General features: G+C 34.9%; 1 protein-coding gene and 1 long non-coding RNA gene across 4 annotated transcripts in view; one reads left to right on the top strand and one right to left on the bottom strand.

Annotated features, from left to right (window-relative positions):
* The window catches only part of LOC104732785 (A-kinase anchor protein 9-like), a 13,048-nt gene extending 2,923 nt beyond the window's left edge, over positions 1 to 10,125 (bottom strand). The window contains exons 1-11 of the mRNA XM_010452366.2: positions 9,829 to 10,125; positions 9,167 to 9,332; positions 8,862 to 9,082; positions 8,675 to 8,764; positions 8,071 to 8,547; positions 7,582 to 7,977; positions 7,211 to 7,483; positions 5,482 to 7,059; positions 5,008 to 5,385; positions 2,235 to 4,748; positions 34 to 1,218 (exon numbers count right to left, since the gene is read on the bottom strand). Of these exons, the coding sequence (XP_010450668.1) occupies positions 34 to 1,218; positions 2,235 to 4,748; positions 5,008 to 5,385; positions 5,482 to 7,059; positions 7,211 to 7,483; positions 7,582 to 7,977; positions 8,071 to 8,547; positions 8,675 to 8,764; positions 8,862 to 9,082; positions 9,167 to 9,332; positions 9,829 to 9,873 (7,323 nt within the window). The 5' untranslated portion in view covers positions 9,874 to 10,125. The remainder of the gene's footprint in view (positions 1 to 33; positions 1,219 to 2,234; positions 4,749 to 5,007; positions 5,386 to 5,481; positions 7,060 to 7,210; positions 7,484 to 7,581; positions 7,978 to 8,070; positions 8,548 to 8,674; positions 8,765 to 8,861; positions 9,083 to 9,166; positions 9,333 to 9,828) is intronic.
* Positions 16,202 to 18,164, top strand: LOC104732782. 3 transcript variants are annotated; one of them, XR_758976.2, is made up of 7 exons: positions 16,202 to 16,500; positions 16,619 to 16,866; positions 16,975 to 17,098; positions 17,198 to 17,259; positions 17,344 to 17,595; positions 17,691 to 17,739; positions 17,828 to 18,164. It is a non-coding gene; the product is annotated as an uncharacterized LOC104732782 (long non-coding RNA). The 3 variants fall into 3 exon arrangements; XR_002034424.1 differs by having other exon boundaries at positions 16,205 to 16,500; positions 16,986 to 17,098; positions 17,833 to 18,142; XR_002034423.1 differs by having other exon boundaries at positions 16,206 to 16,500; positions 16,986 to 17,098.

The following is a 22,179-nucleotide window of genomic DNA, read 5'->3' as shown; positions in this document are numbered from 1 at the left end:
CTGAATGAGTTCACTTGATTTCTGTACTGAAAGATCGCAGTCAGCTTCAGAGGTATTGTTATCTTTGAGATCATCTAGTGCTGTTGAGGACGGAACCTGAAGTTGCTCACTTAGTACTTCTTTTGTGAGATATTTATCAGCACTAACCTCTTCTCTTTGCACCTTTTGTGCTTCTTCTGTTGACAAATCCCTATTATCGTTTCTCTTTGTATCATCTGATATTGCTTGAGTTTCAACAGGTTCTTGATTTGATTCAGGCTCAGCTTCACTATCTTTCGTTATGATACCCACTGGATCTGTAATTTGCTTCTCTGATTTGACTACCTCGTTGATCTCTTCTTCATTCTCCAGGACACCGTGAGGTACTTCCTCTTTTTCTACATCCCGCGAAACAAAATCATTACCAACGCCAAGCTCACTGGCATCTTCTTTATCCCTATTCACTTCTGATGAAACAATTTCTTGTTCCTCGTCATCCTTCTTTTCATCTTTAATATCCACAACTTGATCTTCTTCTTCAACAGTTTCATGAGTCTCGTCCTTCTGCTCTTCTTGTACACTTATCTTCTCTGATTTTGAAGCGTTGATATCTTCTTGTGGCTCGCATTCTTCTTGCTTTTCAGGAGAAATCACATCCTCTGGTTCCTCAGAAGGCAACACAGAAGATGAAATCAGACTTTTCTCACCAGGTAATTCTGTTATTGACTGTTCAGATGGAATTTCTTCCTTATACTCTGCAACCTCCCTAGTTCCTTCTTGTAATTTCTCTTCGTTGTTGACTTCAAAATCTCTGCTGATTCTATCTTGTACCTTTACCTCTTCTTTATGTTCCTCTTGCAAATTGACTTCTTCTATTGGAAGAGATTCCTCTGGAAGACCGTTTTCTTCCTGGATTTTTTCACTTTCTCCACTTTCATCTTGTTGTAACTTGTTGGCTTCTATGATCCCAGTAGCAGAGTCTTTTTCATTTGATTCAACGCCAGCAGGCTCTTTTGTCATGTTGTCTCCCTTTGATGCAGAATCATTGATGGTTCTCTCTGTCTCCAATGTATTTTGGAGTTCTGTCAAGATTCCAACAACTGGAAGAGTTGAATAAGCCTCATCTCCATTCTCTGCCTCCTCTGTAGGATAATCATTTGTTAACTCTGCCACTTCAACATCTGTTTTCTTTGTACTTGCAGCATCTTCTACCTTAGTGAGTTTAGTTGAAGTCTCAACCAGATCATCTGATTTTTCTGTTCCTTCTGNTCAACAGGTTCTTGATTTGATTCAGGCTCAGCTTCACTATCTTTCGTTATGATACCCACTGGATCTGTAATTTGCTTCTCTGATTTGACTACCTCGTTGATCTCTTCTTCATTCTCCAGGACACCGTGAGGTACTTCCTCTTTTTCTACATCCCGCGAAACAAAATCATTACCAACGCCAAGCTCACTGGCATCTTCTTTATCCCTATTCACTTCTGATGAAACAATTTCTTGTTCCTCGTCATCCTTCTTTTCATCTTTAATATCCACAACTTGATCTTCTTCTTCAACAGTTTCATGAGTCTCGTCCTTCTGCTCTTCTTGTACACTTATCTTCTCTGATTTTGAAGCGTTGATATCTTCTTGTGGCTCGCATTCTTCTTGCTTTTCAGGAGAAATCACATCCTCTGGTTCCTCAGAAGGCAACACAGAAGATGAAATCAGACTTTTCTCACCAGGTAATTCTGTTATTGACTGTTCAGATGGAATTTCTTCCTTATACTCTGCAACCTCCCTAGTTCCTTCTTGTAATTTCTCTTCGTTGTTGACTTCAAAATCTCTGCTGATTCTATCTTGTACCTTTACCTCTTCTTTATGTTCCTCTTGCAAATTGACTTCTTCTATTGGAAGAGATTCCTCTGGAAGACCGTTTTCTTCCTGGATTTTTTCACTTTCTCCACTTTCATCTTGTTGTAACTTGTTGGCTTCTATGATCCCAGTAGCAGAGTCTTTTTCATTTGATTCAACGCCAGCAGGCTCTTTTGTCATGTTGTCTCCCTTTGATGCAGAATCATTGATGGTTCTCTCTGTCTCCAATGTATTTTGGAGTTCTGTCAAGATTCCAACAACTGGAAGAGTTGAATAAGCCTCATCTCCATTCTCTGCCTCCTCTGTAGGATAATCATTTGTTAACTCTGCCACTTCAACATCTGTTTTCTTTGTACTTGCAGCATCTTCTACCTTAGTGAGTTTAGTTGAAGTCTCAACCAGATCATCTGATTTTTCTGTTCCTTCTGCTTCTGATTCTTTTGGCTTTGTTTCTCCTACCTTCTCCTCAAGTGTGTCACCAGCACAATTACCTTCTTGTGGAGTCACTGGTTCGTCTTCCCCAGAAGCCAACATGGAAAGTGGAGATTCACTGAATGATTCTACAGTTTTGGTAGAGAGAATATCGTCTGCTTGTACCTTTCGTGCTTCCTTTGTTTCTTCTTCAAGAATTTCCTCAATATGCTTTGGAATCTGGTCATCTTGTTCTGAAGCTAAGGATGGAATCTGATCTGCTTGTGATGTTTCAACTAGAAGAATCTGATCGACCGCAACTTGTAACTTCTGTTCTTCCTTTGTTTCTTCTTCATGAACCTCCTCAACCTGCTTTAAAGCTAAATCAGAAGATGAAGTCTTATATTCTTGTGATGTCTCAAATGGTAGACTCTGATCACCCGTAGCATCTATTGCTTTGTCGGTCTCAGGGATTTCTTGGAACTTCTGTTCTTTTGACTCCTCTAGCTTTGGAGCTTCAGGGTTCCCAAAGTCTTCTTGTTTGAGGGACATATTTTCTGTTTCATCTATGTCTTCATCTCCTTTCTTTGCCTCTGCAATTAGTGTCTCGTTATCGTTTTTCTCCAAGATTATTGACGGAGTCTCGACATGTTCATCCCGTATTTCATCTTCAGGTTCTTTTGGTTTTGTTTCTCCTACACTCTCTGCTCTTTCCACAGAAACAGGTTGTTCCTCTTGTGTGTCCTTAGAAGCCAACATGGAAACTAGAGCGTCATCAGATGATTCTCTTGGAATAGTTTCGGTAGGAAGGATTCCGTAAGCCTGTAACTTGTGTTCTTCCTTTGTTTCTTCTTCATGAGTTTCTTCAACATGCTTTGGAGTCTGGTCATTTAGAGCTGAGATTAAATCAGCGGACTGAGTCTGATAGACCTGTAATGTTTCGGTAGGAAGGATTTCTTCAGCCTGTAACTTGTGTTCTTCCTTTGTTTCTTCTTCATGAGTTTCTCCAATATGCTTTGGAGTCTGGTCATTTAGTGCTGAGATTAAATCAGCGGACTGAGTCTGATATGCATGTAATGTTTCAACCGGAAGATTTTGATAATCCATAGCTTCTACCTTGTGTTCTTCCTCATAAATATCCTTAAACTGCTTTGGAGTTTGGTCTTCCTGTTCTGACACTAACTCAGAGGACGGAGTATTGTCTGCCTGTGAGGGAAGAGTCTGATCACTCGTATCTTCAATTTCTTTGATTGTCTCTGCAATTTCTTGGCTCTTGTCTTCTTTTAACTCCTCTAGCTTTGTAGCTTCAGGCTTCTCAAACTCATCTTGTTGGATGCATACATTTTCAGATGTCTTTGAGGTTCCCACTGTTATCTCTTCATCTCTTTTCTCTGCCTCTGCAATCTGAGTTTCATCATCATGTTTCTCTGAGAACATTGGCAAGGTTGAAGACGCGACATGTTCATCCGGTTTATCATCTTCAGTTTCATTTGCTTTTGTTTCTCCTTTTTCTGTTGAAGTAACCTTTTCCTGATCTTCCAATGGCAATGTAGCAGTTGGAATCTGAATTATTTCCTCATCAAAAGCTTTGACATCCTCTTTCTGATCAATGGTTGGAAGACTCAGATGTGTAGTTTCAGCAATTTCAAGACCTTTCTCCCTCATATCTCCTATTGGTTCTGCCTCCTTCACTTCTTCACCGTCTGTCTTCTCGGGAACAGCCGCATGTTCTTGCTCCTCCGAAGATGATAGCAATGAACTTGTTTCAACGGTCATCTTGTCTGCTACTTGTTCTTCCCCAATCTTTTCAGCTTTAACAACGGTCTCATCTTCTGGACCCTCTGAAGGTGAAGCAGATGAAACTTGTATAACGTCATCAGATTTTTCTTCCACAGGACTCTGCTGGTCACTAGAAACTTCTTCCTTTGTTGGTTCATGCTTGTACATTTGTTCTTCCTGCAACTTTACTTCTTTCTTTTGCTCGTTTTGCAGGCATGATTCTTCTTCCTGGGCTTTTTCTCCAAGCTGCCTACTTTCTGGTACTGAAACTGTCTCTTCTTTTGTCTCTACGCCATTATAACCTTCCTCTTGACCTTCTTGATGCAATGTTACCTCATCTACGGTTTCGCTTGTTTGCTCAGATAGTTCATGAGGAGTCTCAAGAGATGGGTTCTGAACTTTCTCAATTGATTCTACGTCCACAAGAGTTTGGTTGTGTGCGCTCTCATTTAATCCAGCACCTTCCACAGAAGATGGAATTTCCTCAAATTTATCCACGCTTTCGGTCTTCGAGACTAGAGATGTAACAGGTTCGTTTTCTTTATACTTCTCTGATTCTCCAGATCGTACATCAGGCAGATTCACATCCTTCTCCTCACTGCTTTCGTCTTGAACAGTATCCTTAGATTTTATCTCAACAGATTCTTCTCTTCCCTGGCTTTCAGTTTTGATCTCTAAGGTATAAGGTTTAGTATGTTCTTCTGCTTGATCAGAAGATTTCACCTGTTGATGGAAAGAATCAATCTCTTAAGGACTGCAGACAATCCAAAGATGGGCACATGTGAAAACTTTCATAGGTAGAACCAACATAGTCAAAAACTTGAATTAGATTTATACTGATAAGTAATTTTGGTTCTAACTCGTTATTTACTTTAAAATTGCAGGCTTGTCATTGTGTCTTAGTTCTAACCTAATTATCAACGTCTCACACACAAAAAGCATCATAAGAGAAAATCAATATCTATGAAGATCATATCTTTACCTCATCAGAAAAAATGACAGTCTTTACTGTCTCTGCTTCCTTTTGTTCTATATCCACTTTCAGGTCCAGACTCGTTTCTGTGTCTACCTTTTTCTCTTGGCCTTCTTCTGCTCCACCCATTTCACTATGCACTGCCTCTGATTCACTAATATTGGTCTCCAAAGTATTTAAGATCGCAGCTTCTTGGACTGTTGAAGTATGTGCAGCCTCAGCTTCAAGGGTCTCACATTGTGGTATGTCTCTCTCCGACACATGTTGATGTTGCTCTGTATCCTTTGAGCTTTGATATACCTCTTCCTTGAGTTCTAGCGAGGATTCAAATTCATTTTCCTCTCCTTGTATTGTCGGTATTTCGATTACCCTAGGACGTTCTTGTACCTGCATAGAAATAATGTTAAGACTTAAGATTTAGTAGTGTTAACAAAGTTGGTTAGAATAATTTTTTGCTCAAATTTAGTTTTTCGATTTTAAGACCTCTTCTGCCTTTTGGGTTATGTCCTGGTCCTTTTCTCTATCTCCAGTCACTTCTCTTGAGAGTTTCTCCGCACCGTCTGAGTTTTTGATTGCTTCCAGTGATTCTGCATTCTCACCCTGATGATCATCTCCTTTCAAGGTTTCAGATTCATGCGATGTAGCTTCCTCATTATTGACGATCTCAATGTCTTCTACAACTGTCTTTGCAGTCTCTAATTCCTTTTTCTCTGTCACATCCAACATCGGTTCTGCATCTGTCTTTGTCTCTGCCTCTTCCTCTTCTTTTTCCACTTCAAGAAGAACTCTTCTGGTAGTTTCAAGATCATGTAATGATTCACCATTTGTTGCAGTTTCTTCTTCTTCAGCTTCTGCGCTATGCAAATCATATGTTTCATTCACAATGGTCTCACTGTTACTCGAGATTTCCTTTTCTTGTTCATCTCTGGAGCATGCCTCTTTGACTTGTTCCTCCGGCTGATTCTGATCCCTAGAGCATTTTTCAGTCAAAGAAGGTTCCATATCTATTGTCTGCTCCTCTACAGCCTTAGAAACCTCCTCTTGTCTCTCATGACTTTTTATTTGGACCATCGGTTCTTCCTCCACTTTTTCGTCTTCTATCTTCTCAGAAACAGTCCCATGTTCTTGCTCCTCTGAAGAAGATGGCAATGAATTATGAGATTCAAGATTGTCTACTGCTGCTGCTTCTTCCTCATTCTCTTTGTTGTTTTCAATCTTCTCAGCTTCAACAACGGTCTCACCTTCCAGTTCCTTTGGAAGTAATGTAGATGAAACTTCTATGACTTCATCAGATTTAAATTCTTCATTTGTTAGTTCATGCTTCTCTAACTTTGTTTCTTCTTTTTTCTCATTTGTTTGGGATGATTCTTCTTGAAGAGGAGTCAGATCAATCACATTCCTTTCTTCCAGAGATTTTTCTCCAATCTCAATACTCTCTGGTACTGAAACTGTCTCTCTTTTTGTATCTAATCCATAGGAACCTTCCTCTTGATCTTCTTGATGCAGTTTTCCTTTTTCTTCTTCTGGTTTTTCATCAATCTTTGCATCCACGGTTTCTTCCGATACTTGAGAAGGAGAATCAAGTGATGACTTCTGCATCTGCTCAACTGGTTCCACATCCGGAAGAGAAACCTGCTTTGCAACTGAGCATTCCTCTGTTTCATCAGTTCCGTTTCGATCTGCCTCTACCCCGTTAGAGTCTAGGCCTCTCTGTTCCTCCATAACTTGAGTTCCATCAAATTGATCTACCTTTATCTTCTCATCGTTTTGCTCCTCTTTATCTACATTTAACGCAAGATCTGATGGACTTTCTTCAAATTTCTCATGGCTTTTTGTATCAGCGACTATAGTTGTCTCGGGTTCGTTTTCTTGATACTTCTCTGTTTCTGTAGGTGATACATCAAGAAGATCCTTATGCTTCTCTGCAGTGTTTTCGTCTTGAACGGTCTCTTTAGATTTGACCTCTACAGATTCTTCTCTTCCATGGCTCTCATCTTTGATCTCCGAGCTACCAGGTTCAGTATGTTCACCAAATTCTTCTTGAACAGTAGAAGAACTTACCTGTTGATTGAAATAATCAAATTAACAGAATCAGAACCTTGTAAAGTAAAACTTGATATAGCTCTATAGTGACAAAAGTAGTTTTCTAATGTCATCATCAATATCACACAACAAACGAGATAATGAATGTCTATGCAAATCATATCCTTACCTCATTAGACGAAATGACGGTCTTGACTGTCTCTGTTTCCTCTTTTTCTTTATCCTCTTTCAGGTCCAGACTCGGTTTTCTTTCTTCTTTTGACTCTACAGCCTCAACTTCAAGGGTCTCACACTGTGGTAAGTCTCTCCCCAACATATGTTCATGTTCCTCTGTCTCATTTGAGCTATGATCTACCTCTTCCTTAGTATTAAGTGAGACTTTTGATTCATTGTCCTCTCCTTGTATTTTCGACGTTCCAATTAAGCTAGGATTAACTTGAATCTGCAGTGAATGATAAATAGTGTTAAACTGTTAATAAAGTTTCCTGAAAAAATGATTTTCCAAAATTTGATCTTTAGCTTTGAGTAATTAAGACAAACCTCTTCTGTGTTTTGGGTTATTTCTTCTGAGCTTTTTATCGCTTCTACTGGTTCTGCATTCTCCTTCAAGCTTTTAGTATCATGAACTGTAGTTTCTTCATTATTTACAATCTCAGGGTCATCTGTAACTGTCTTTACATTCGCTGTTTCCACTTCCTCTATCACATTCAGGCTCGGTTCATCGGCAGTTTTCATCTCTTCCTTGTCTTCTTCTTTTTCTGCTTCAGGAAGAACTCTTTTTGTAGTTTCAGTTTCATGTAATGATTCACCATCTATTGCAGTTTCTTTTTCTGGAACTATCTCCTTTGATTTGACCTCATGGTCTAATGAAGCTTTTGATTCGATGTCCTCGCCTTGTATTGTTGGTGTTTCGATTACCCTAGGACTTTCTTGCACCTGCAGAGTAAAAGGATCAAATTGTGTTAACAAAGTAGTCTGAAACATATTTTACTCAAATCTGATATTTAGCTTTGAGGAATTAAACAAAACCTCTTCTGTGTTTTGGATTATGTCCTCTTCTTTTCCTTTGTCTACAGTCACTTCACTTGAGATTTTCTCTGCATCATCTGAGGTTTTGATTGATTCCACTGGTTCTGCAATTTCCTTCAAGCTTACAGGTTCAAGAACTGCAGTTTCTTCTTTATAAACAATCTCAGGGTCTTCTATAACTGTCTTTACAATCTCTGTTTCCACTTTCTCCATCGCATCCAGCCTCGGTTCTTCAACTATTTTCGTCTCTTCTTCTTTTTCCAGTTCAGGAATAACTCTTTCTGTAGTTTCAATCACTGTTGCGGTTTCTTTTTCTGGAACTGTTTCATTGACAATGTTGTCACCATTTCTCGATATTTCTTCTACTGAGACCGTTGCATTGTGCTCAGCCTCTCTTCCATTTACAGTGGTCTCCAAATCTCTTGAATCCTTTTCCTCTTTTACTTCATCAGTCTTTATAGGTATCTCTTCACTGGCCTGCAATAGAGTACTGTTTCTTAGTACTGCTGATAGAGCATGGAAAGATCATAAGCAAACGTATCGAGTTCTAGCTCTACGCTATGTTGTTTTCATCGTGTTTTACAGGTGCAGTATCAATCAATACCTTAGAGATACTACCAATTTCATCCTCTTGTTTTGGTAAGTCTTTTGTTTCTGTATGATCTTCTTCTATTACCGGTTTTTGGACACTTACCTGCGTAAAACAGAGAACTTTTCTTAAATTATACACCCTATCTCAGTAAATTTTAAGCATCTCTCATGTTTTAAGCTTCAAGGAACTTAAAATCTACCTCTTCTGGTTTTCCGGTTTCTTTCTCCTTCTCTAAGGTCACATCACTTGAGATTGTCTTGGCATCTTCTATGTCTTTGTTCAAACTTTCAGGTTTATGAACAAAGATAGAGCCGTGTTCATCCTTTTCTGTCTCACTAACGATCTTACTGTCTTCTACAACCGAACTAGTCTTCGTCGCTTCTCCTTTTTCGTGTTTTAATTCTTCGGTTTCTATATTCCCTGATCGTTCATATAGAACAGTATTGAGTACAAATTCTGGAAAACTTGGAAAGAAAAAAAAAAGGCTGCCAGTTTTTTGCATACCTGAACCATTTACAATATCTGAAACATCTGTCTCTCCTGGAATAATACTGTTTCTGCTATCACCACTTGTGATCTCATCATCAAGAATAGTACTCAGGTTTACCTTTTGTACTTCCATGGATGAGTTGTCAAGTATCACTCCTGCAGGAGCTTCTCCAACATTTGTCTGTGTATAAAAAACATGTTAGTAATCTCAAAACGTTTCATTTCATAGATCTGATGCAGAGCCTTAACCCGAAAACTAAAATAATAAATATGATCCTTACATATTAAAAATTGCAGACTCGTCTCAAGTCACAGAATTCTATAGATATCATCATACAGTTCAAAGTTATTTGGATTGAAACTTATCTACTTCAGATGGAAGTCTCAAACAGACAACTAGACAAGTCTTTGAAAGATCTTGGTTAAGAAAAAAAGAGGTTCTAAAACACAGAATCTATAACTAGAGAGTAAAAAAACTTTAAAATATTGTAATCATAAGACTGCAAAAGTAAAAAAAAAAAAAAAGTAAAAGGTAGGGAAAAAAAACATACTTTTTCATTTAAATTAAATTAAGCAATCTAGTCTACTAGCAAAATCAAAAATTCTTAAAGAGGGAGAGGGATATACATAGATATACACATATGTAACTTAGTATCTATGTAGCATCATCATCATACCTTCGTGGAGACTGGTTCTTGGATGTTGACAACTCCAGTTTCCATCTTTCATGCAGGGAAGCAATTATTTGGAGGTTTAGGGTTTGAATAGTTGTTTTCTCTGCAAGAAACCTACTGAGCGTACTAATTCTGAATCACCCAGATCATTAGAGACATATAAAACCATATATATGTGATATATGATCACTTGACATATAAAAAAGATTTGAAGTCATTGAGAAGACAGGTAGATGATGTATAGTGACAAAACTTAGCACATTTGTTCAAATGGGTTGGCTGAGTTGGCTTTTAGATTAATCTTTTGTGGGCCTTTTGAATTGATCATTCCACATGCAACTGGTAGGATCCTCATTTCCAGCTTTATTATTCTCTTAAAGCCTAAAGGTAATCACCAAAATAGAACAAAATCATTAATAGTAATTATTTTTTTTATTAACAATTTTTATCATAGTTAACTTAACATTGTGAATTTTAGAACAATAAATACAAAATATAAATAAATAAAGAAAGAAAAAAAAAAGAGATATTAATGTGTTTTAAGTTTTAATCAAATACAAATAATGAAACCTACTATCCGTTGAGTACATGTATTCTGATTTCTTTCTGTACCCTGTTGTATAATACTAAGATATTAGTAAAAAATTGTTTCCTCAACAGTTAAGAAAAATAGTTTGAAATGTATATTTTTGTTTCCTCAACAGTTAAAAAAATAGTTTGAAATGTATATTTTGTCTTGTGATTAGTCTAANTCCACATGCAACTGGTAGGATCCTCATTTCCAGCTTTATTATTCTCTTAAAGGTAATCACCAAAATAGAACAAAATCATTAACAGTTTTCGAATTATTTTTATCATAGTTTTTTTTGTCAACTATTTTTATCATAGTTAACTTAACATTGTGAATTTTAGAACAAAATTACAAAATATAAATAAATAAATAAAAATAGATATTAATGTGTTAAGTTTGAATCAAATACAAATAACGAGACCTACTATTCGTTGAGTACAAATTATTCTGATTTCTTTCGGTAGATACCATGTTGTATAATTCTAATGTTAGAGCAATTTCATTGGTGATACTGCCATTTGGGTGTCAAAAAAATTAAATAATAATATTTTGTTTTAATTTAATTATTTATTTATTTTTTGTTTACCTAGCCAGTCAAATGATGATATATATAGGGGGTTGTATTCAACTTGACATTTTAAGTGATTTGTGTAAAATTTACAAATTCTATGTTATTCAATCGTGGATTTTAAAAAGTCTCATGAAATCCACTGTTATTGAAATGATGATTTAAAAATCTACTTAAAAATCCACTGTTATTCAAAACAGTTTGTGGATTTGGATTTTAATAAGTTTTAGGGGGGTGTATTCAACTTAACATTTTAGGTGATTTGTATAAAAGTTACAAATCTTATGTTATTCAATCAAGGATTTTAAAAAGTCTCCTGAAATCCACTGTTATTGAACTGATGATTTAAAAATATACTTTAAAATCCACTGTTATTCAAAACAGTTTGTGGATTTGGATTTTAATAAGTTTTAGGGATTCTGGAGGATTTGAGAGGATTTGTTTAGGGGGGGTTATTGGATGTATGATTTTGATGGATTTGGAAATCCGAACAAAAATCATGTGTTATTCAATCATTGATTTTAAAATACTTATCAAAATCATGTGTTATTGGTTCCATGATTTACAAATACTTTTTAAAATCCTCTGTTATTCATTTAATGATTTGTTTTTGGATTTCAAAATCCACATTATGTTTTATATGGATTTGAATGGATTTGATAGTGTAAAATAGAATGATTGAAATCCAAGAATAAAACATGTTATTTCGAAATCCATCTGTTTTGATTTCTAAAATTTACAATTCCATATGGATTTAGAAATCATCTCTCCAATAACAGCCCCTTAGTTAAAAATACAGAAATCCAAATCTCATGGTTTTAGGTGGGATTTGAAAGAATTTTACCATAAATCATATCAACTTCCCTAAAATCTATCAAAATTCTAAATTTCTTAAATCCCATAGAACTCTCCAAAATCATTGTTTCAATACACCCCACTTAGGGATTCTGGAGAATTTGAGAAGATTTGTTTAGTTAAAAATACAGAAATCCAAATCTCATGGTTTCAGGTGGGATTTGAAACAATTTCACCAGAAATCATATCAACTTCACTAAAATCTATCAAAATTTCAAAATTTCTAAATCCCATCAAATTCTCTAAAATCATGGTTTCAATAGACTCCCCATAGATTCAGTGTCTTGATTACTCTCGGCAGAGATACTCTTTTTTATTTTTCCAACTTTTCTCATTTTTTTTTAATTCTTCTGAATCAATGTGAAATAAGTTCGATGGACATGCCCTTAAAGGTACTAAAGATATTAGTAAAAAATTGTTTCCTCAACAGTTAAAAAATAGTTTAAAATGTATTTTTATCTTGTGATTAGTCTAAACGCAATCAATTCAAAATTAGAAGTTTGAGGGATGTGATTGAGCCGTCTGCTCTTTCTTTCTTTTTTACACCGTCAACTTTTGCATATATATATATTCTCTATGGTAATAATAAAAATTCAGATTAGGGGTTATGATCATGTTTTGTTTTGCAAAAGAAAATATAAATTAGCAATAAATATAAATTTTAAATCACATCATCATCATTGATCGCAACGTTAGTGGAATTTTCTGCAAATGTTAGTAAGACATCGTCCATTTCAATTTCAAACAAAAAGCTGGCCGCCATTACGAGGACCGACCCATCATCCCCAACTTGTATAATACTATATGCTTTCTCTATTTTATTATATATGTTCACTAATCACTACTATATATTATTCATCAATTCTTTTAAGATCCATACAAAAATTTAACATGTAGCTAAAAATTATAAAAATCATCCCCAACTTGTATAATACTATATGCTTTCTCTATTTTATTATATATGTTCACTAATCACTACTATATATTATTCATCAATTCTTTTAAGATCACTACTAATCAATTCGTTGTAATACTAAAAATTATAATTTGCCGACAAACAAAAAAAAACTGATTATTATGCTACTAAAGGACCGTCGAAAAAAGATTGCGCCATTAATACCGGTTATGTTATTAAGGGAGTTTGAAAACTAGGACAACCGATATCACTATTTAAAACCGGTTATGTTGTTAAGAAATATTGAAATCTACAACAAAGAACAAACGATATAGCCGATGCCGATTGGGATAGATATGCTTCATAATGTCTACCTTTTTTTTGGTAAGTTTTTAGAAAATCTTTATTTTGATTTATAAACAATGATTCTGAAATCGAATTGGTTGGTTTACTTACTATCTCACGGTTTCTTTTGATATAACCAGAGCTAATTCCAAATTTATAATAATTCATATTTCTTAAAATATTTATTTCGAATTTATTAAATAAAATAGATAGTTATTTTAAGTCTTTTAGAAACTGAAATTTAAAGCAAAAAATCCAAATTTAACGTATGTTTAGAAGAATTATAAAGTATAATTAATTATATAGAAATAATTTGATTTTGGATGTTAATGAAATTGTTGTAATCATCACAAATGACAAAAAATAGTTTTCAAAAGTTTCAAAAGAAGTAAAAGTAATAACTATGTACCATATATATACAAATTCTTTGGTATATATAATTATGTAACAATATGTAAATAAATCCAAAAACTAAAAGCATCAAAAAAAAAAAATGTCTCTCATCTTTTTTGTGTTTGTTGTTCTCATCTTTAACTTTTTAACGTTTAATTTTTATTTTGAGAAGGCAATTGCTCGTACAAAACTGATTCAACAGGTATTGAAAATTGAATCCCCTGGTCTTTTTAAAACTTATAGTTTTGTGCTTTTGCTTTCTAATTTCTACAAAAGAAAAAAAAAAATAACTTTGATGATAAACTAAAAATGGAATATCTGGATCATTGTTGGATTGGTGCAATCAGACAAATTCCGTTCAGTCTAAAGAATCATGATTTATGCAATGTTCTGTTTATTTTTGTCATTTTATGTTTGTTTGGCTAGTACCTTGTAATTATTATTTTAATAAAAGTAATGACACCACATTTGTATTTTTGGTTTGGCAACACATACCTAAATTACTTATATTAGTTATAAGTTTATTTTCCTTTTCAACAATTAATCTAATTAAAAAAATTCGGATGGTCCAGCCAAACTAAATATATATACATATATATATATATATGAAGTTAGCTAATCATCTTATTATTTGAAGTTAGCTACCAATTTTATTATGGATCTGATTAATAACACAATATTGTATAAAAATATTTAGTTATAAACTGGAGTGGTAAACTGGTACGATCATAATATAAAATGGTACAGAAAACTGATAATAACATTTTCATTATTATTTGATGATTGGTAGTTGTCAAAATGGTACATCTTATATCATAGCGATATAAAAATACCAATCAAAACCTATTTTCTAGTTATCATAAATATCAATATATTATATAAAAATAAAATATATATATATATATAAATTAATAAATGTCATCCAATCGTCATAGTCATTATTCTTTTAATAATGTATATCTTTTCAGTATTCACCCTATATTTAAGATTATTTTTTTAAGAAAAGTACTTATTAAATTTTTAGATAACAAAAAAGAGTCGTTGAGTTCCGTTTTGCACTAATGAAAATCGATGGATACAAATATCAACATACAACATTGATTATATGGTGAGGTTTATATTCTCGATTGTAATTAATTATCTATATGTGGTTGTTAATTCTTAATTATTTGTGCAGAGTTTAAATTCCAATTTGTTTAAGTTTCATATCATCTACGAAACTTTAAATAATCATATTACATATATTCAAAAAAAAATCATATTACATAAGTATAACAAGTATGTAAAAACTGGATGAAAACAAAATAAATTATTTAAAAAAATGTTTATGTGTATTTTCATCTACTTGGGGAAAAAAATGTATAGGCTGTGTTTTGGTCGAGCCATTAACATTTCTATTAGATGATATGTTGGTGGGAAAAATAGCTAGTTAAATTTTATGTTCAATATTGATTAATTATATGGAAAATCGGTAATTTCATACCCTAGCTAAAAGGGTATCTTCAATTCCTACACCATATTTCACACTGTGTAAATTCACACATTAAGTTAAATAAAATTCAAATTCACTGTCTCAACTTGTAAAACAGTGTTGTTTCATACATAAGTCGTGACGATGATAACAGACAGTTAACGGTTGATTACGTGGACGCCACGTATGAAACGACGTCGTTTTTTCCTTTAGTCAAAACGACGTCGTTTCTTCCTTCTTTCTCTTTTCTTCTTTCTTTTTTCTTCCTCCTTCTTTCCCGAGTCGCATTTCTTTGTTCAATTGATCTGGGATTTTTTTTAAAATTCACTACAAGAAAACATGGTTTTTACGACTACAATTGGTGACTACATATGTAGTCGTTATTTTTGGTGACTATCTAATGACTATTGGGTGACTATTTTACGACTATAAATATTTGGTCGTATATTAGTCGCCTTTTTGTGACTACATATAATAGTCGGTATATTAGTCGTAATTTAGCGACTATTTTATGACTATATTGCATATCGAAACAAATAGTCACCAATTTAGCGACTATTTTATGACTATATCGCATACCAGAACAAGTAGTCACTAAATAGTCACCAATTTAGCGACTAATATGTGACTCAAGGTAAAGGTTGGTAAAAAGTTGCATATCAGTCGCTATTTAAGAAAATTAAAAAATTTAAAATTTAGTTTTAAACTTTAACCAAACTCCAAAACTTAAATCATAAACTCTAAATTTTTAACTTTCAATTTTTAATCTTAGAAATTAATTCATAAACCATAAAACTAAAACATAATTATTATTATATATACATAAACCAAGCTTTAGAACTTATAAGAAAATTAATCTATCACAAATCTTAAATCTTAACCCTAAACCCTATACCCAAAACCATTAACCAAACTCCAAAACCTAAATCATAAACTCTAAATCTTGAACTTTAAATTCTTGATCATAGAAATTAATTCATAAACCATAAAACTAATATTTAAAACTATTTACATATTTTCTTTACAAAAAATAAGTTTTAAAAAACCTACTAACTTATAAATTTAAATCTTTAACCAACAATTCAATATATATATATATATATATATATATATATATAATTTTCTAGTTCCAAATTTCTAAAACTTAAATCCCAAACCATGTTATAAACTCTAAACCTTGAACTTTATACTCATACTTCAAAATTGAAAATAATCTAAAATTTACATTGAAAGATTTATAATATAGAGGGAAAATGAAATATGGGCCTAAAATTCTTCAAAGCCTTTTCTATTTTTGTGCTTCTTCTTCTGCCGTAATTCATCTCTCTCTCTCTCTCTCTCTCTCTCTCTCTCTCACAGAATCCAAATTCACCCTTTGAAATTCCGACTATGAGCGAGCTTGTTGCTGGTGGGTTCGAGATCGGCGATGATTGGATCTCGCCTTGCTAAGAAGGCGACAACTAAAAAGCAGTACAGCCGGTCTCCTGTTCCCCATTGGCCGATTAGCTCGATTTCGTAAGAAGGACGAGTACGCCGAACGTGTTGGTGTCGTAGCTTGGATTTAGCTAGCCGCCGAGGTAATTACCCCTTCTCTCTCAGTTATTTTGACCTTCAAATTCATAAAACCCTAATTTGAACGGGGTTTCATAAAACCCTAATTTGAAAGGGGTTTTTTTTTTTTTTTTTGTAAATTAGATCTGTGTAAGTTATGGAATTGACTGGAAACACAGAGAGGGATAACAAGAAGACTATGATTGTGTCACTTCACTTTCAGCTTGCGGTGAGAAACGATGGGGAGCTGTGTGAGTTGGTTGGTGATGTGACGAATTCTAATGGAGGTGTGATGACTAACATTCACAATCTTCTTCTCCTCCTTCCTCAATCGCCGTTCCTCAGCTCTCATTCTCTTCAAAGACTAAAATTCACAATCAAGCCAAGCCAAGGTCAGATGTCTTAATATTGTGGGTCATGAGATTTTTTTTAACATTGTTGATTATATAACTATGGTTTTTGTTTGCAACTACATCAGCGATGTTACTTACTCAAACTAGTTCTTATTTAGGTCAATGGAGATGGAAAGTATGAGCGGATAAGGTCAACAAGCCTTTGGTGGAGGTTCTTACCAAGAAGAGTGTTGTCTTTTCCACATCCTTCGTCCGGTTGTTCATGCATGAGGTTTTAGTTTATCCTTCTGTATCTGTCATTCGTTTTTGGGGCTTTAGTTTAACACCATACAGTAGATCTCTATTATATCTTCTCTATATTTAATTGTAGGATGATCTACTATTTAAAGTCCTCCTGCAGTTCCTGTCTGTACCATTGCATAGAGAAGAACTGTAAGTAGGGTAAAACACTGCCTTTTTTGCAAACAGTTACCCAGATTTCTATGAGCTCTTATGGGCGTTTTTTTAACTTATAAGGCTTAACGTGGAAGAGCATTCGCGTCAGGATGAGGACCAAACTATTTTCTTCCGTTTATCATAGGGCTCTCATGTTTAAACCAATGCAGCACCCTTCGTTGTATTCAACCTGTCAAGAATCTACAAAGATCAATTTTCGCATCTAACAGTTTGGATTCCCTTGTGTTACAGATTGACATGGACACTATTCAAGTCAGTAACCTGAATAGGCAATTTATATTCCGTCCTTCTCATGTTGGCTCCAAGGCTAAGGTATATTTGCTTGAGCTAAGTCCAAGAGAATCCAGTTCATAAGAGAATTCATGTGACCATATAGACTCAAAGTTGTTTGGGTTTGTTGAATCCAGTTTAGGAGGTATATGTTAGCAACCTGAGCTCATTCTCCCTCGCTTCAAGGTATGTAAGCAGCCTGAGCTCATTCTCCCTCGTTTGTGTTTGTTAAATCCAGTTTAGGTATATGTAAGCAAACTTCTTTTTTCTCCAGTTCAGCTGATTTCTCTCTGATGGTGTCATTAAGCAACCTGAGCTCATTCTCCCTCGCCTTAAGTTCCTTAAGAGATGCTTCCATCAGCTCAGCTTCCTTTCTCCTTGTCTCGTCTCTGCAGTTTGCTTCAGGTCAAAATCTTTAACATTCATCTCAAAAGCAAAAGACTTCTCATATGGGAAAGCAAAGTAACCTCCTTGATGTTTCTGCATTACCCCAAGATACCTCCAATATTTACTTTCTTTTTTAGTAGTATGATGTATTCTTATATTTAATTATGTTTTTAGTTTTATTTTGTAATACAGTTTTTTTAATATCATGGTTTCATAATAATAAATATAGTATTTATTTTTAACATCAATTCATTCCAAAAACAAACCGTTATTCAATAACTTATATATGTTTAAAAATAATTAATATATATATATATATATATTAAAATAGTATATATAAATTGCTGTATAAATACAATATTTTTTAAATTAGTCGTCAATTAGTCACTAAATTTAGTGACTATATTATGACTATTTTGTGTAGTCGCAAAATAGTCGTAGCGTAGTCGCTAAATTTAGTGACTACATTACGACTAAATTTACGACTATGCAAAATAGTCGTAATGTAGTCGCTATTTGGCGACTAATTTTACGACTATTTATTTTAGCGACTCTCGATTTACGACTATTAGTTTTAGTCACTATTTAGTCGTAATATACCGTTTAGCGACTAAATAGTGACTAATAGTGCAGTCGCTAATTGCTTGTTTTCTTGTAGTGATTATCTAATTGATTTGGGGTACTCCGATCGAGCTTCCTTCAATGGAACCCACACCAGAACCCTCCACACCCGTCCTTTGGTTGGAGACCTCGACCGAGATGCTGAGATCGACGTGTTTGGGCCAAGATTTGTGATGAAGCTAAATCTGACATCGAGAGAGAGCCTTCGCCATTGATTTTCACAAAATCACGATGAATCTGAAACCTGCCTTAACCAAATCACAACGAATCGCTTCTCCAATCTGAACAGACCCAATTCCTCCACAGGCTTTAAGGACGCGTGGGAAAGTGAACCGGTCCGGTTTAACACCGTCTTCAACCATTTGAACGTAGAGAGCCATGGTATCTTCATACTGACCCAATTCTGCGTAGCCTGAGATAAGAGAGTTCCAAGCAAAAGGTGATGATTCTCTCTTTAAGGGTCCTTTGAACTGATTGTTTTCCGATCAAGAGAGGAGTGGGAGATGGTTTGTTGATAGAGAGGGAAGCAAATCCGTTGTTGTTGTATTGGTTTTGTCTTTGTTGCTTCAACTGTTGGTGATGCCTGGGTTTCTATTTCATTGAAGAAGACGAAAAAAATGGATAAGAGAAGCTTGGTTTGTGTACAACGATACTCACCATCTTCTCTTTTCTCTATTAATTTTTTTCTCTTGTTTCTCCTCTGAGTTGAGTATTCGATGAACGGCGGTTGTTGGGAATAATGTTTCGATTCTCCACAATGTTACGCTTGGAGGAACTGGGATACAGTGTGGAGATAGACACCCAATATTGGAGATGGGACTTGTATTTTGGGTAATATCACGATTGGGGAAGGAACTAAGATTGGTGTTGGATCGGTTGTGTTGAAGGATGTGCTGCCGCGTACAACGGCTCTTGGAAACCCGGCGAGATTGCTTGGTGGTAAACAAGTAAAACGACGTCGTTTAACCAAATTTTTTTTTTCTTTTGTTTCTCAAAACGACGTCGTTTCATACATGGCGTCCACGTAATCAACCGTTAACTGTCTGTTATCACTGTCACGGCTTATATATGAAACAACACTGTTCTATAAGCTGAGACAGTTAATTTGAATTTTATTTAACTTAATGTATGAATTTCCACAGTGTGAAATATGGTGAAGGAATTGAACATACCCCTTTAGTTGGGGTATGAAATTACCGATTTTCCTTAATTATATCCTTTCAGGTTTTCCTCATCTTCTTCGTTACCGCATGTTTAGGTTAGGGTTTTCTCTTCGATTATCATTTTGTTTAGATTTTATGTAAAATATTAGAACTAAAATTATTGTTGAATTGTAATCTGCATCAATGTGGGTCTTACTCTGTTCTGTGGTGCATATAAGTCGTATCCGTATTATAAAAGTAACCTATATACATGTTATGACTTATGACTAAAAACTGAATTATAATGTATGCAAATTGATAAAAAAGGAGGCTCCAATCAAACCGACCAAACCGAAAATTATTGTCCTTACGTCGCCGTCCCAAACTAGATTATCGAAGATAATTCCAATTTTGCTTTTGCCTCCCAATATTAAATTTAAGGTAATGATAACAATTGGGATCGATCATAAAAGCAATATGCTAGCTTTGGTGTGTGATGTATCTATCTTATCGTGTAAACTGATTGCGTGGACGATTGGATCACTTATTTAGCATAATAATTTTTCTAAAAGAGAAAGATCCGTATTGGTTCAGATAGGATCAAAACTTCGAAGTTAGAAGCTCACCAAAGTTGTTAACGGCATAGAAAAACATGATCAACGGAAGAAAACATACCGAACGGTCCGAGCCAGACTTTCTTTTCATTTCTAAAATCTTTCGCATATAAATAAAAACTTTTTTTTATTAAAAAAGTATATTTTACATTTAAAGTTATGATTAATGTAAATAAAAAAATTGATTTGACTAAATAGTGTACATTTCATACTAAACACGTGAGAGTTATATAAACAAAAGCCCCAAGATTGTTACAGAGTGACACAGTAAGATCCACACTCTCGGAATAACGTTAAAAATGTGGTGCATGTAAAAAAGTTTGTCATGTAGAAAACTGTGTGAACTGTGAAGTTACAATAAAAGGGGTCAAAACGTTTTAAAGCGATATGAAGATTAATCAATAGGGATAAGAGTGAAAGTGAAACACTATGAGCTAACACACTCTTGAAATTGTGGTGCATGCAAGAAAACTAAAAAAAAAAATTTGGTATGTTGCTTTTGTAAACTGTTATGAATGGAAGAATCAGTTGTGTATTATTGATAGATGAACAGAGGTATTTATACAATGGAGATCCTAAGTATCATGAATATATGATAAGCCTAAATATTAGATAGATTACAACAAGATATATTATGTAGTTATCTCTATACCCCCCTTCAAGTTGGAGGGGAAAGATCTTGAATCTCCAACTTGGACAGCAAATATTCAAATGTTGGAGCAGGTAGAGCTTTTGTAAGAATGTCCGCAGGCTGCTCCTTAGTAGTGATATGATCTGTAGTGATAAGCTTGTCTTGAACCGCATCACGGACGAAATGGCAATCTGACTCAACATGTTTAGTCCGCTCATGAAAAACAGGGTTAGCAGCAATATACAAGGCAGACTGACTGTCACAAAACATCCGCATAGGTTGAGGATGACTGACACCAAACGTAGACAACAACTGCTTAAGCCACTTAAGTTCCTTCAACGTGTACGCCATAGCATGATATTCCGATTCAGCATAAGACTGAGACACAATATCCTGTTTCTTTGTCTTCCATGAAATCGGAGAAGGACCAAGAAGAACAATGTAGGCACTAACAGAGCGACGAGACAAAGCACAACCATTCCAATCAGCATCACAATAGGCGGTGAGTCGCAGATCAGAATCAGAACGAAGAAGAATTCCATGACCCGGAGAACCCTTAAGGTAGTGGACCGTACGAATAGCAGCATCCCAATGATCTTGACGAGGTGCTTTCATAAACTGGGACAGAATGTGAACAGAATAACACAGCTCCGGTCTCGTGAAGGTCAAGTAAATAAGGCGTCCCACCAAACGCCGATAAGCCGCGGGATTGTCATAGAACTGACTATCATTGCGGAGAAGCATATGATTAACCTCCATAGGAGTAGGCACAGGTTTGGAACCAAGAAGACCAGTCTCAACAATGATATCTAAGGCATATTTACGTTGAGAAATAAAAATGCCTTCTGTATTTCGAGCCACCTCAATACCAAGAAAGTACTTGAGTTTCCCTAAGTCTTTCATGTGAAAACACTGACTGAGGTAGTTCTTAAACTTCTGTATAGTAGAGAGATCATTGCCAGAAATAACAAAATCATCAACATATACCAAGATATGTAGACAAACCTTCCCTTTAATGTAAGAAAAATGAGAGTAATCAGGCCGGCTCTGCTTAAAACCATAAGACTTCAATGCAGTACTTAACTTAGCAAACCAACACCGAGGCGCTTGCTTAAGCCCGTAGATGGCCTTACGCAGCCGACACACCTTAGTAGGATCCGGATTTTCAAAGCCAGGAGGGAACTTCATGTACACCTCCTCATGTAAGTCACCATGCAAAAACGCATTCTGC

The sequence above is a fragment of the Camelina sativa genome, chromosome 12 (genome assembly GCF_000633955.1).
Source record: "Camelina sativa cultivar DH55 chromosome 12, Cs, whole genome shotgun sequence".
NCBI lineage: Eukaryota > Viridiplantae > Streptophyta > Magnoliopsida > Brassicales > Brassicaceae > Camelina > Camelina sativa.
Note: the sequence above shows the minus strand (reverse complement) of the source record. Positions and strands in the feature narration are given on the sequence as shown.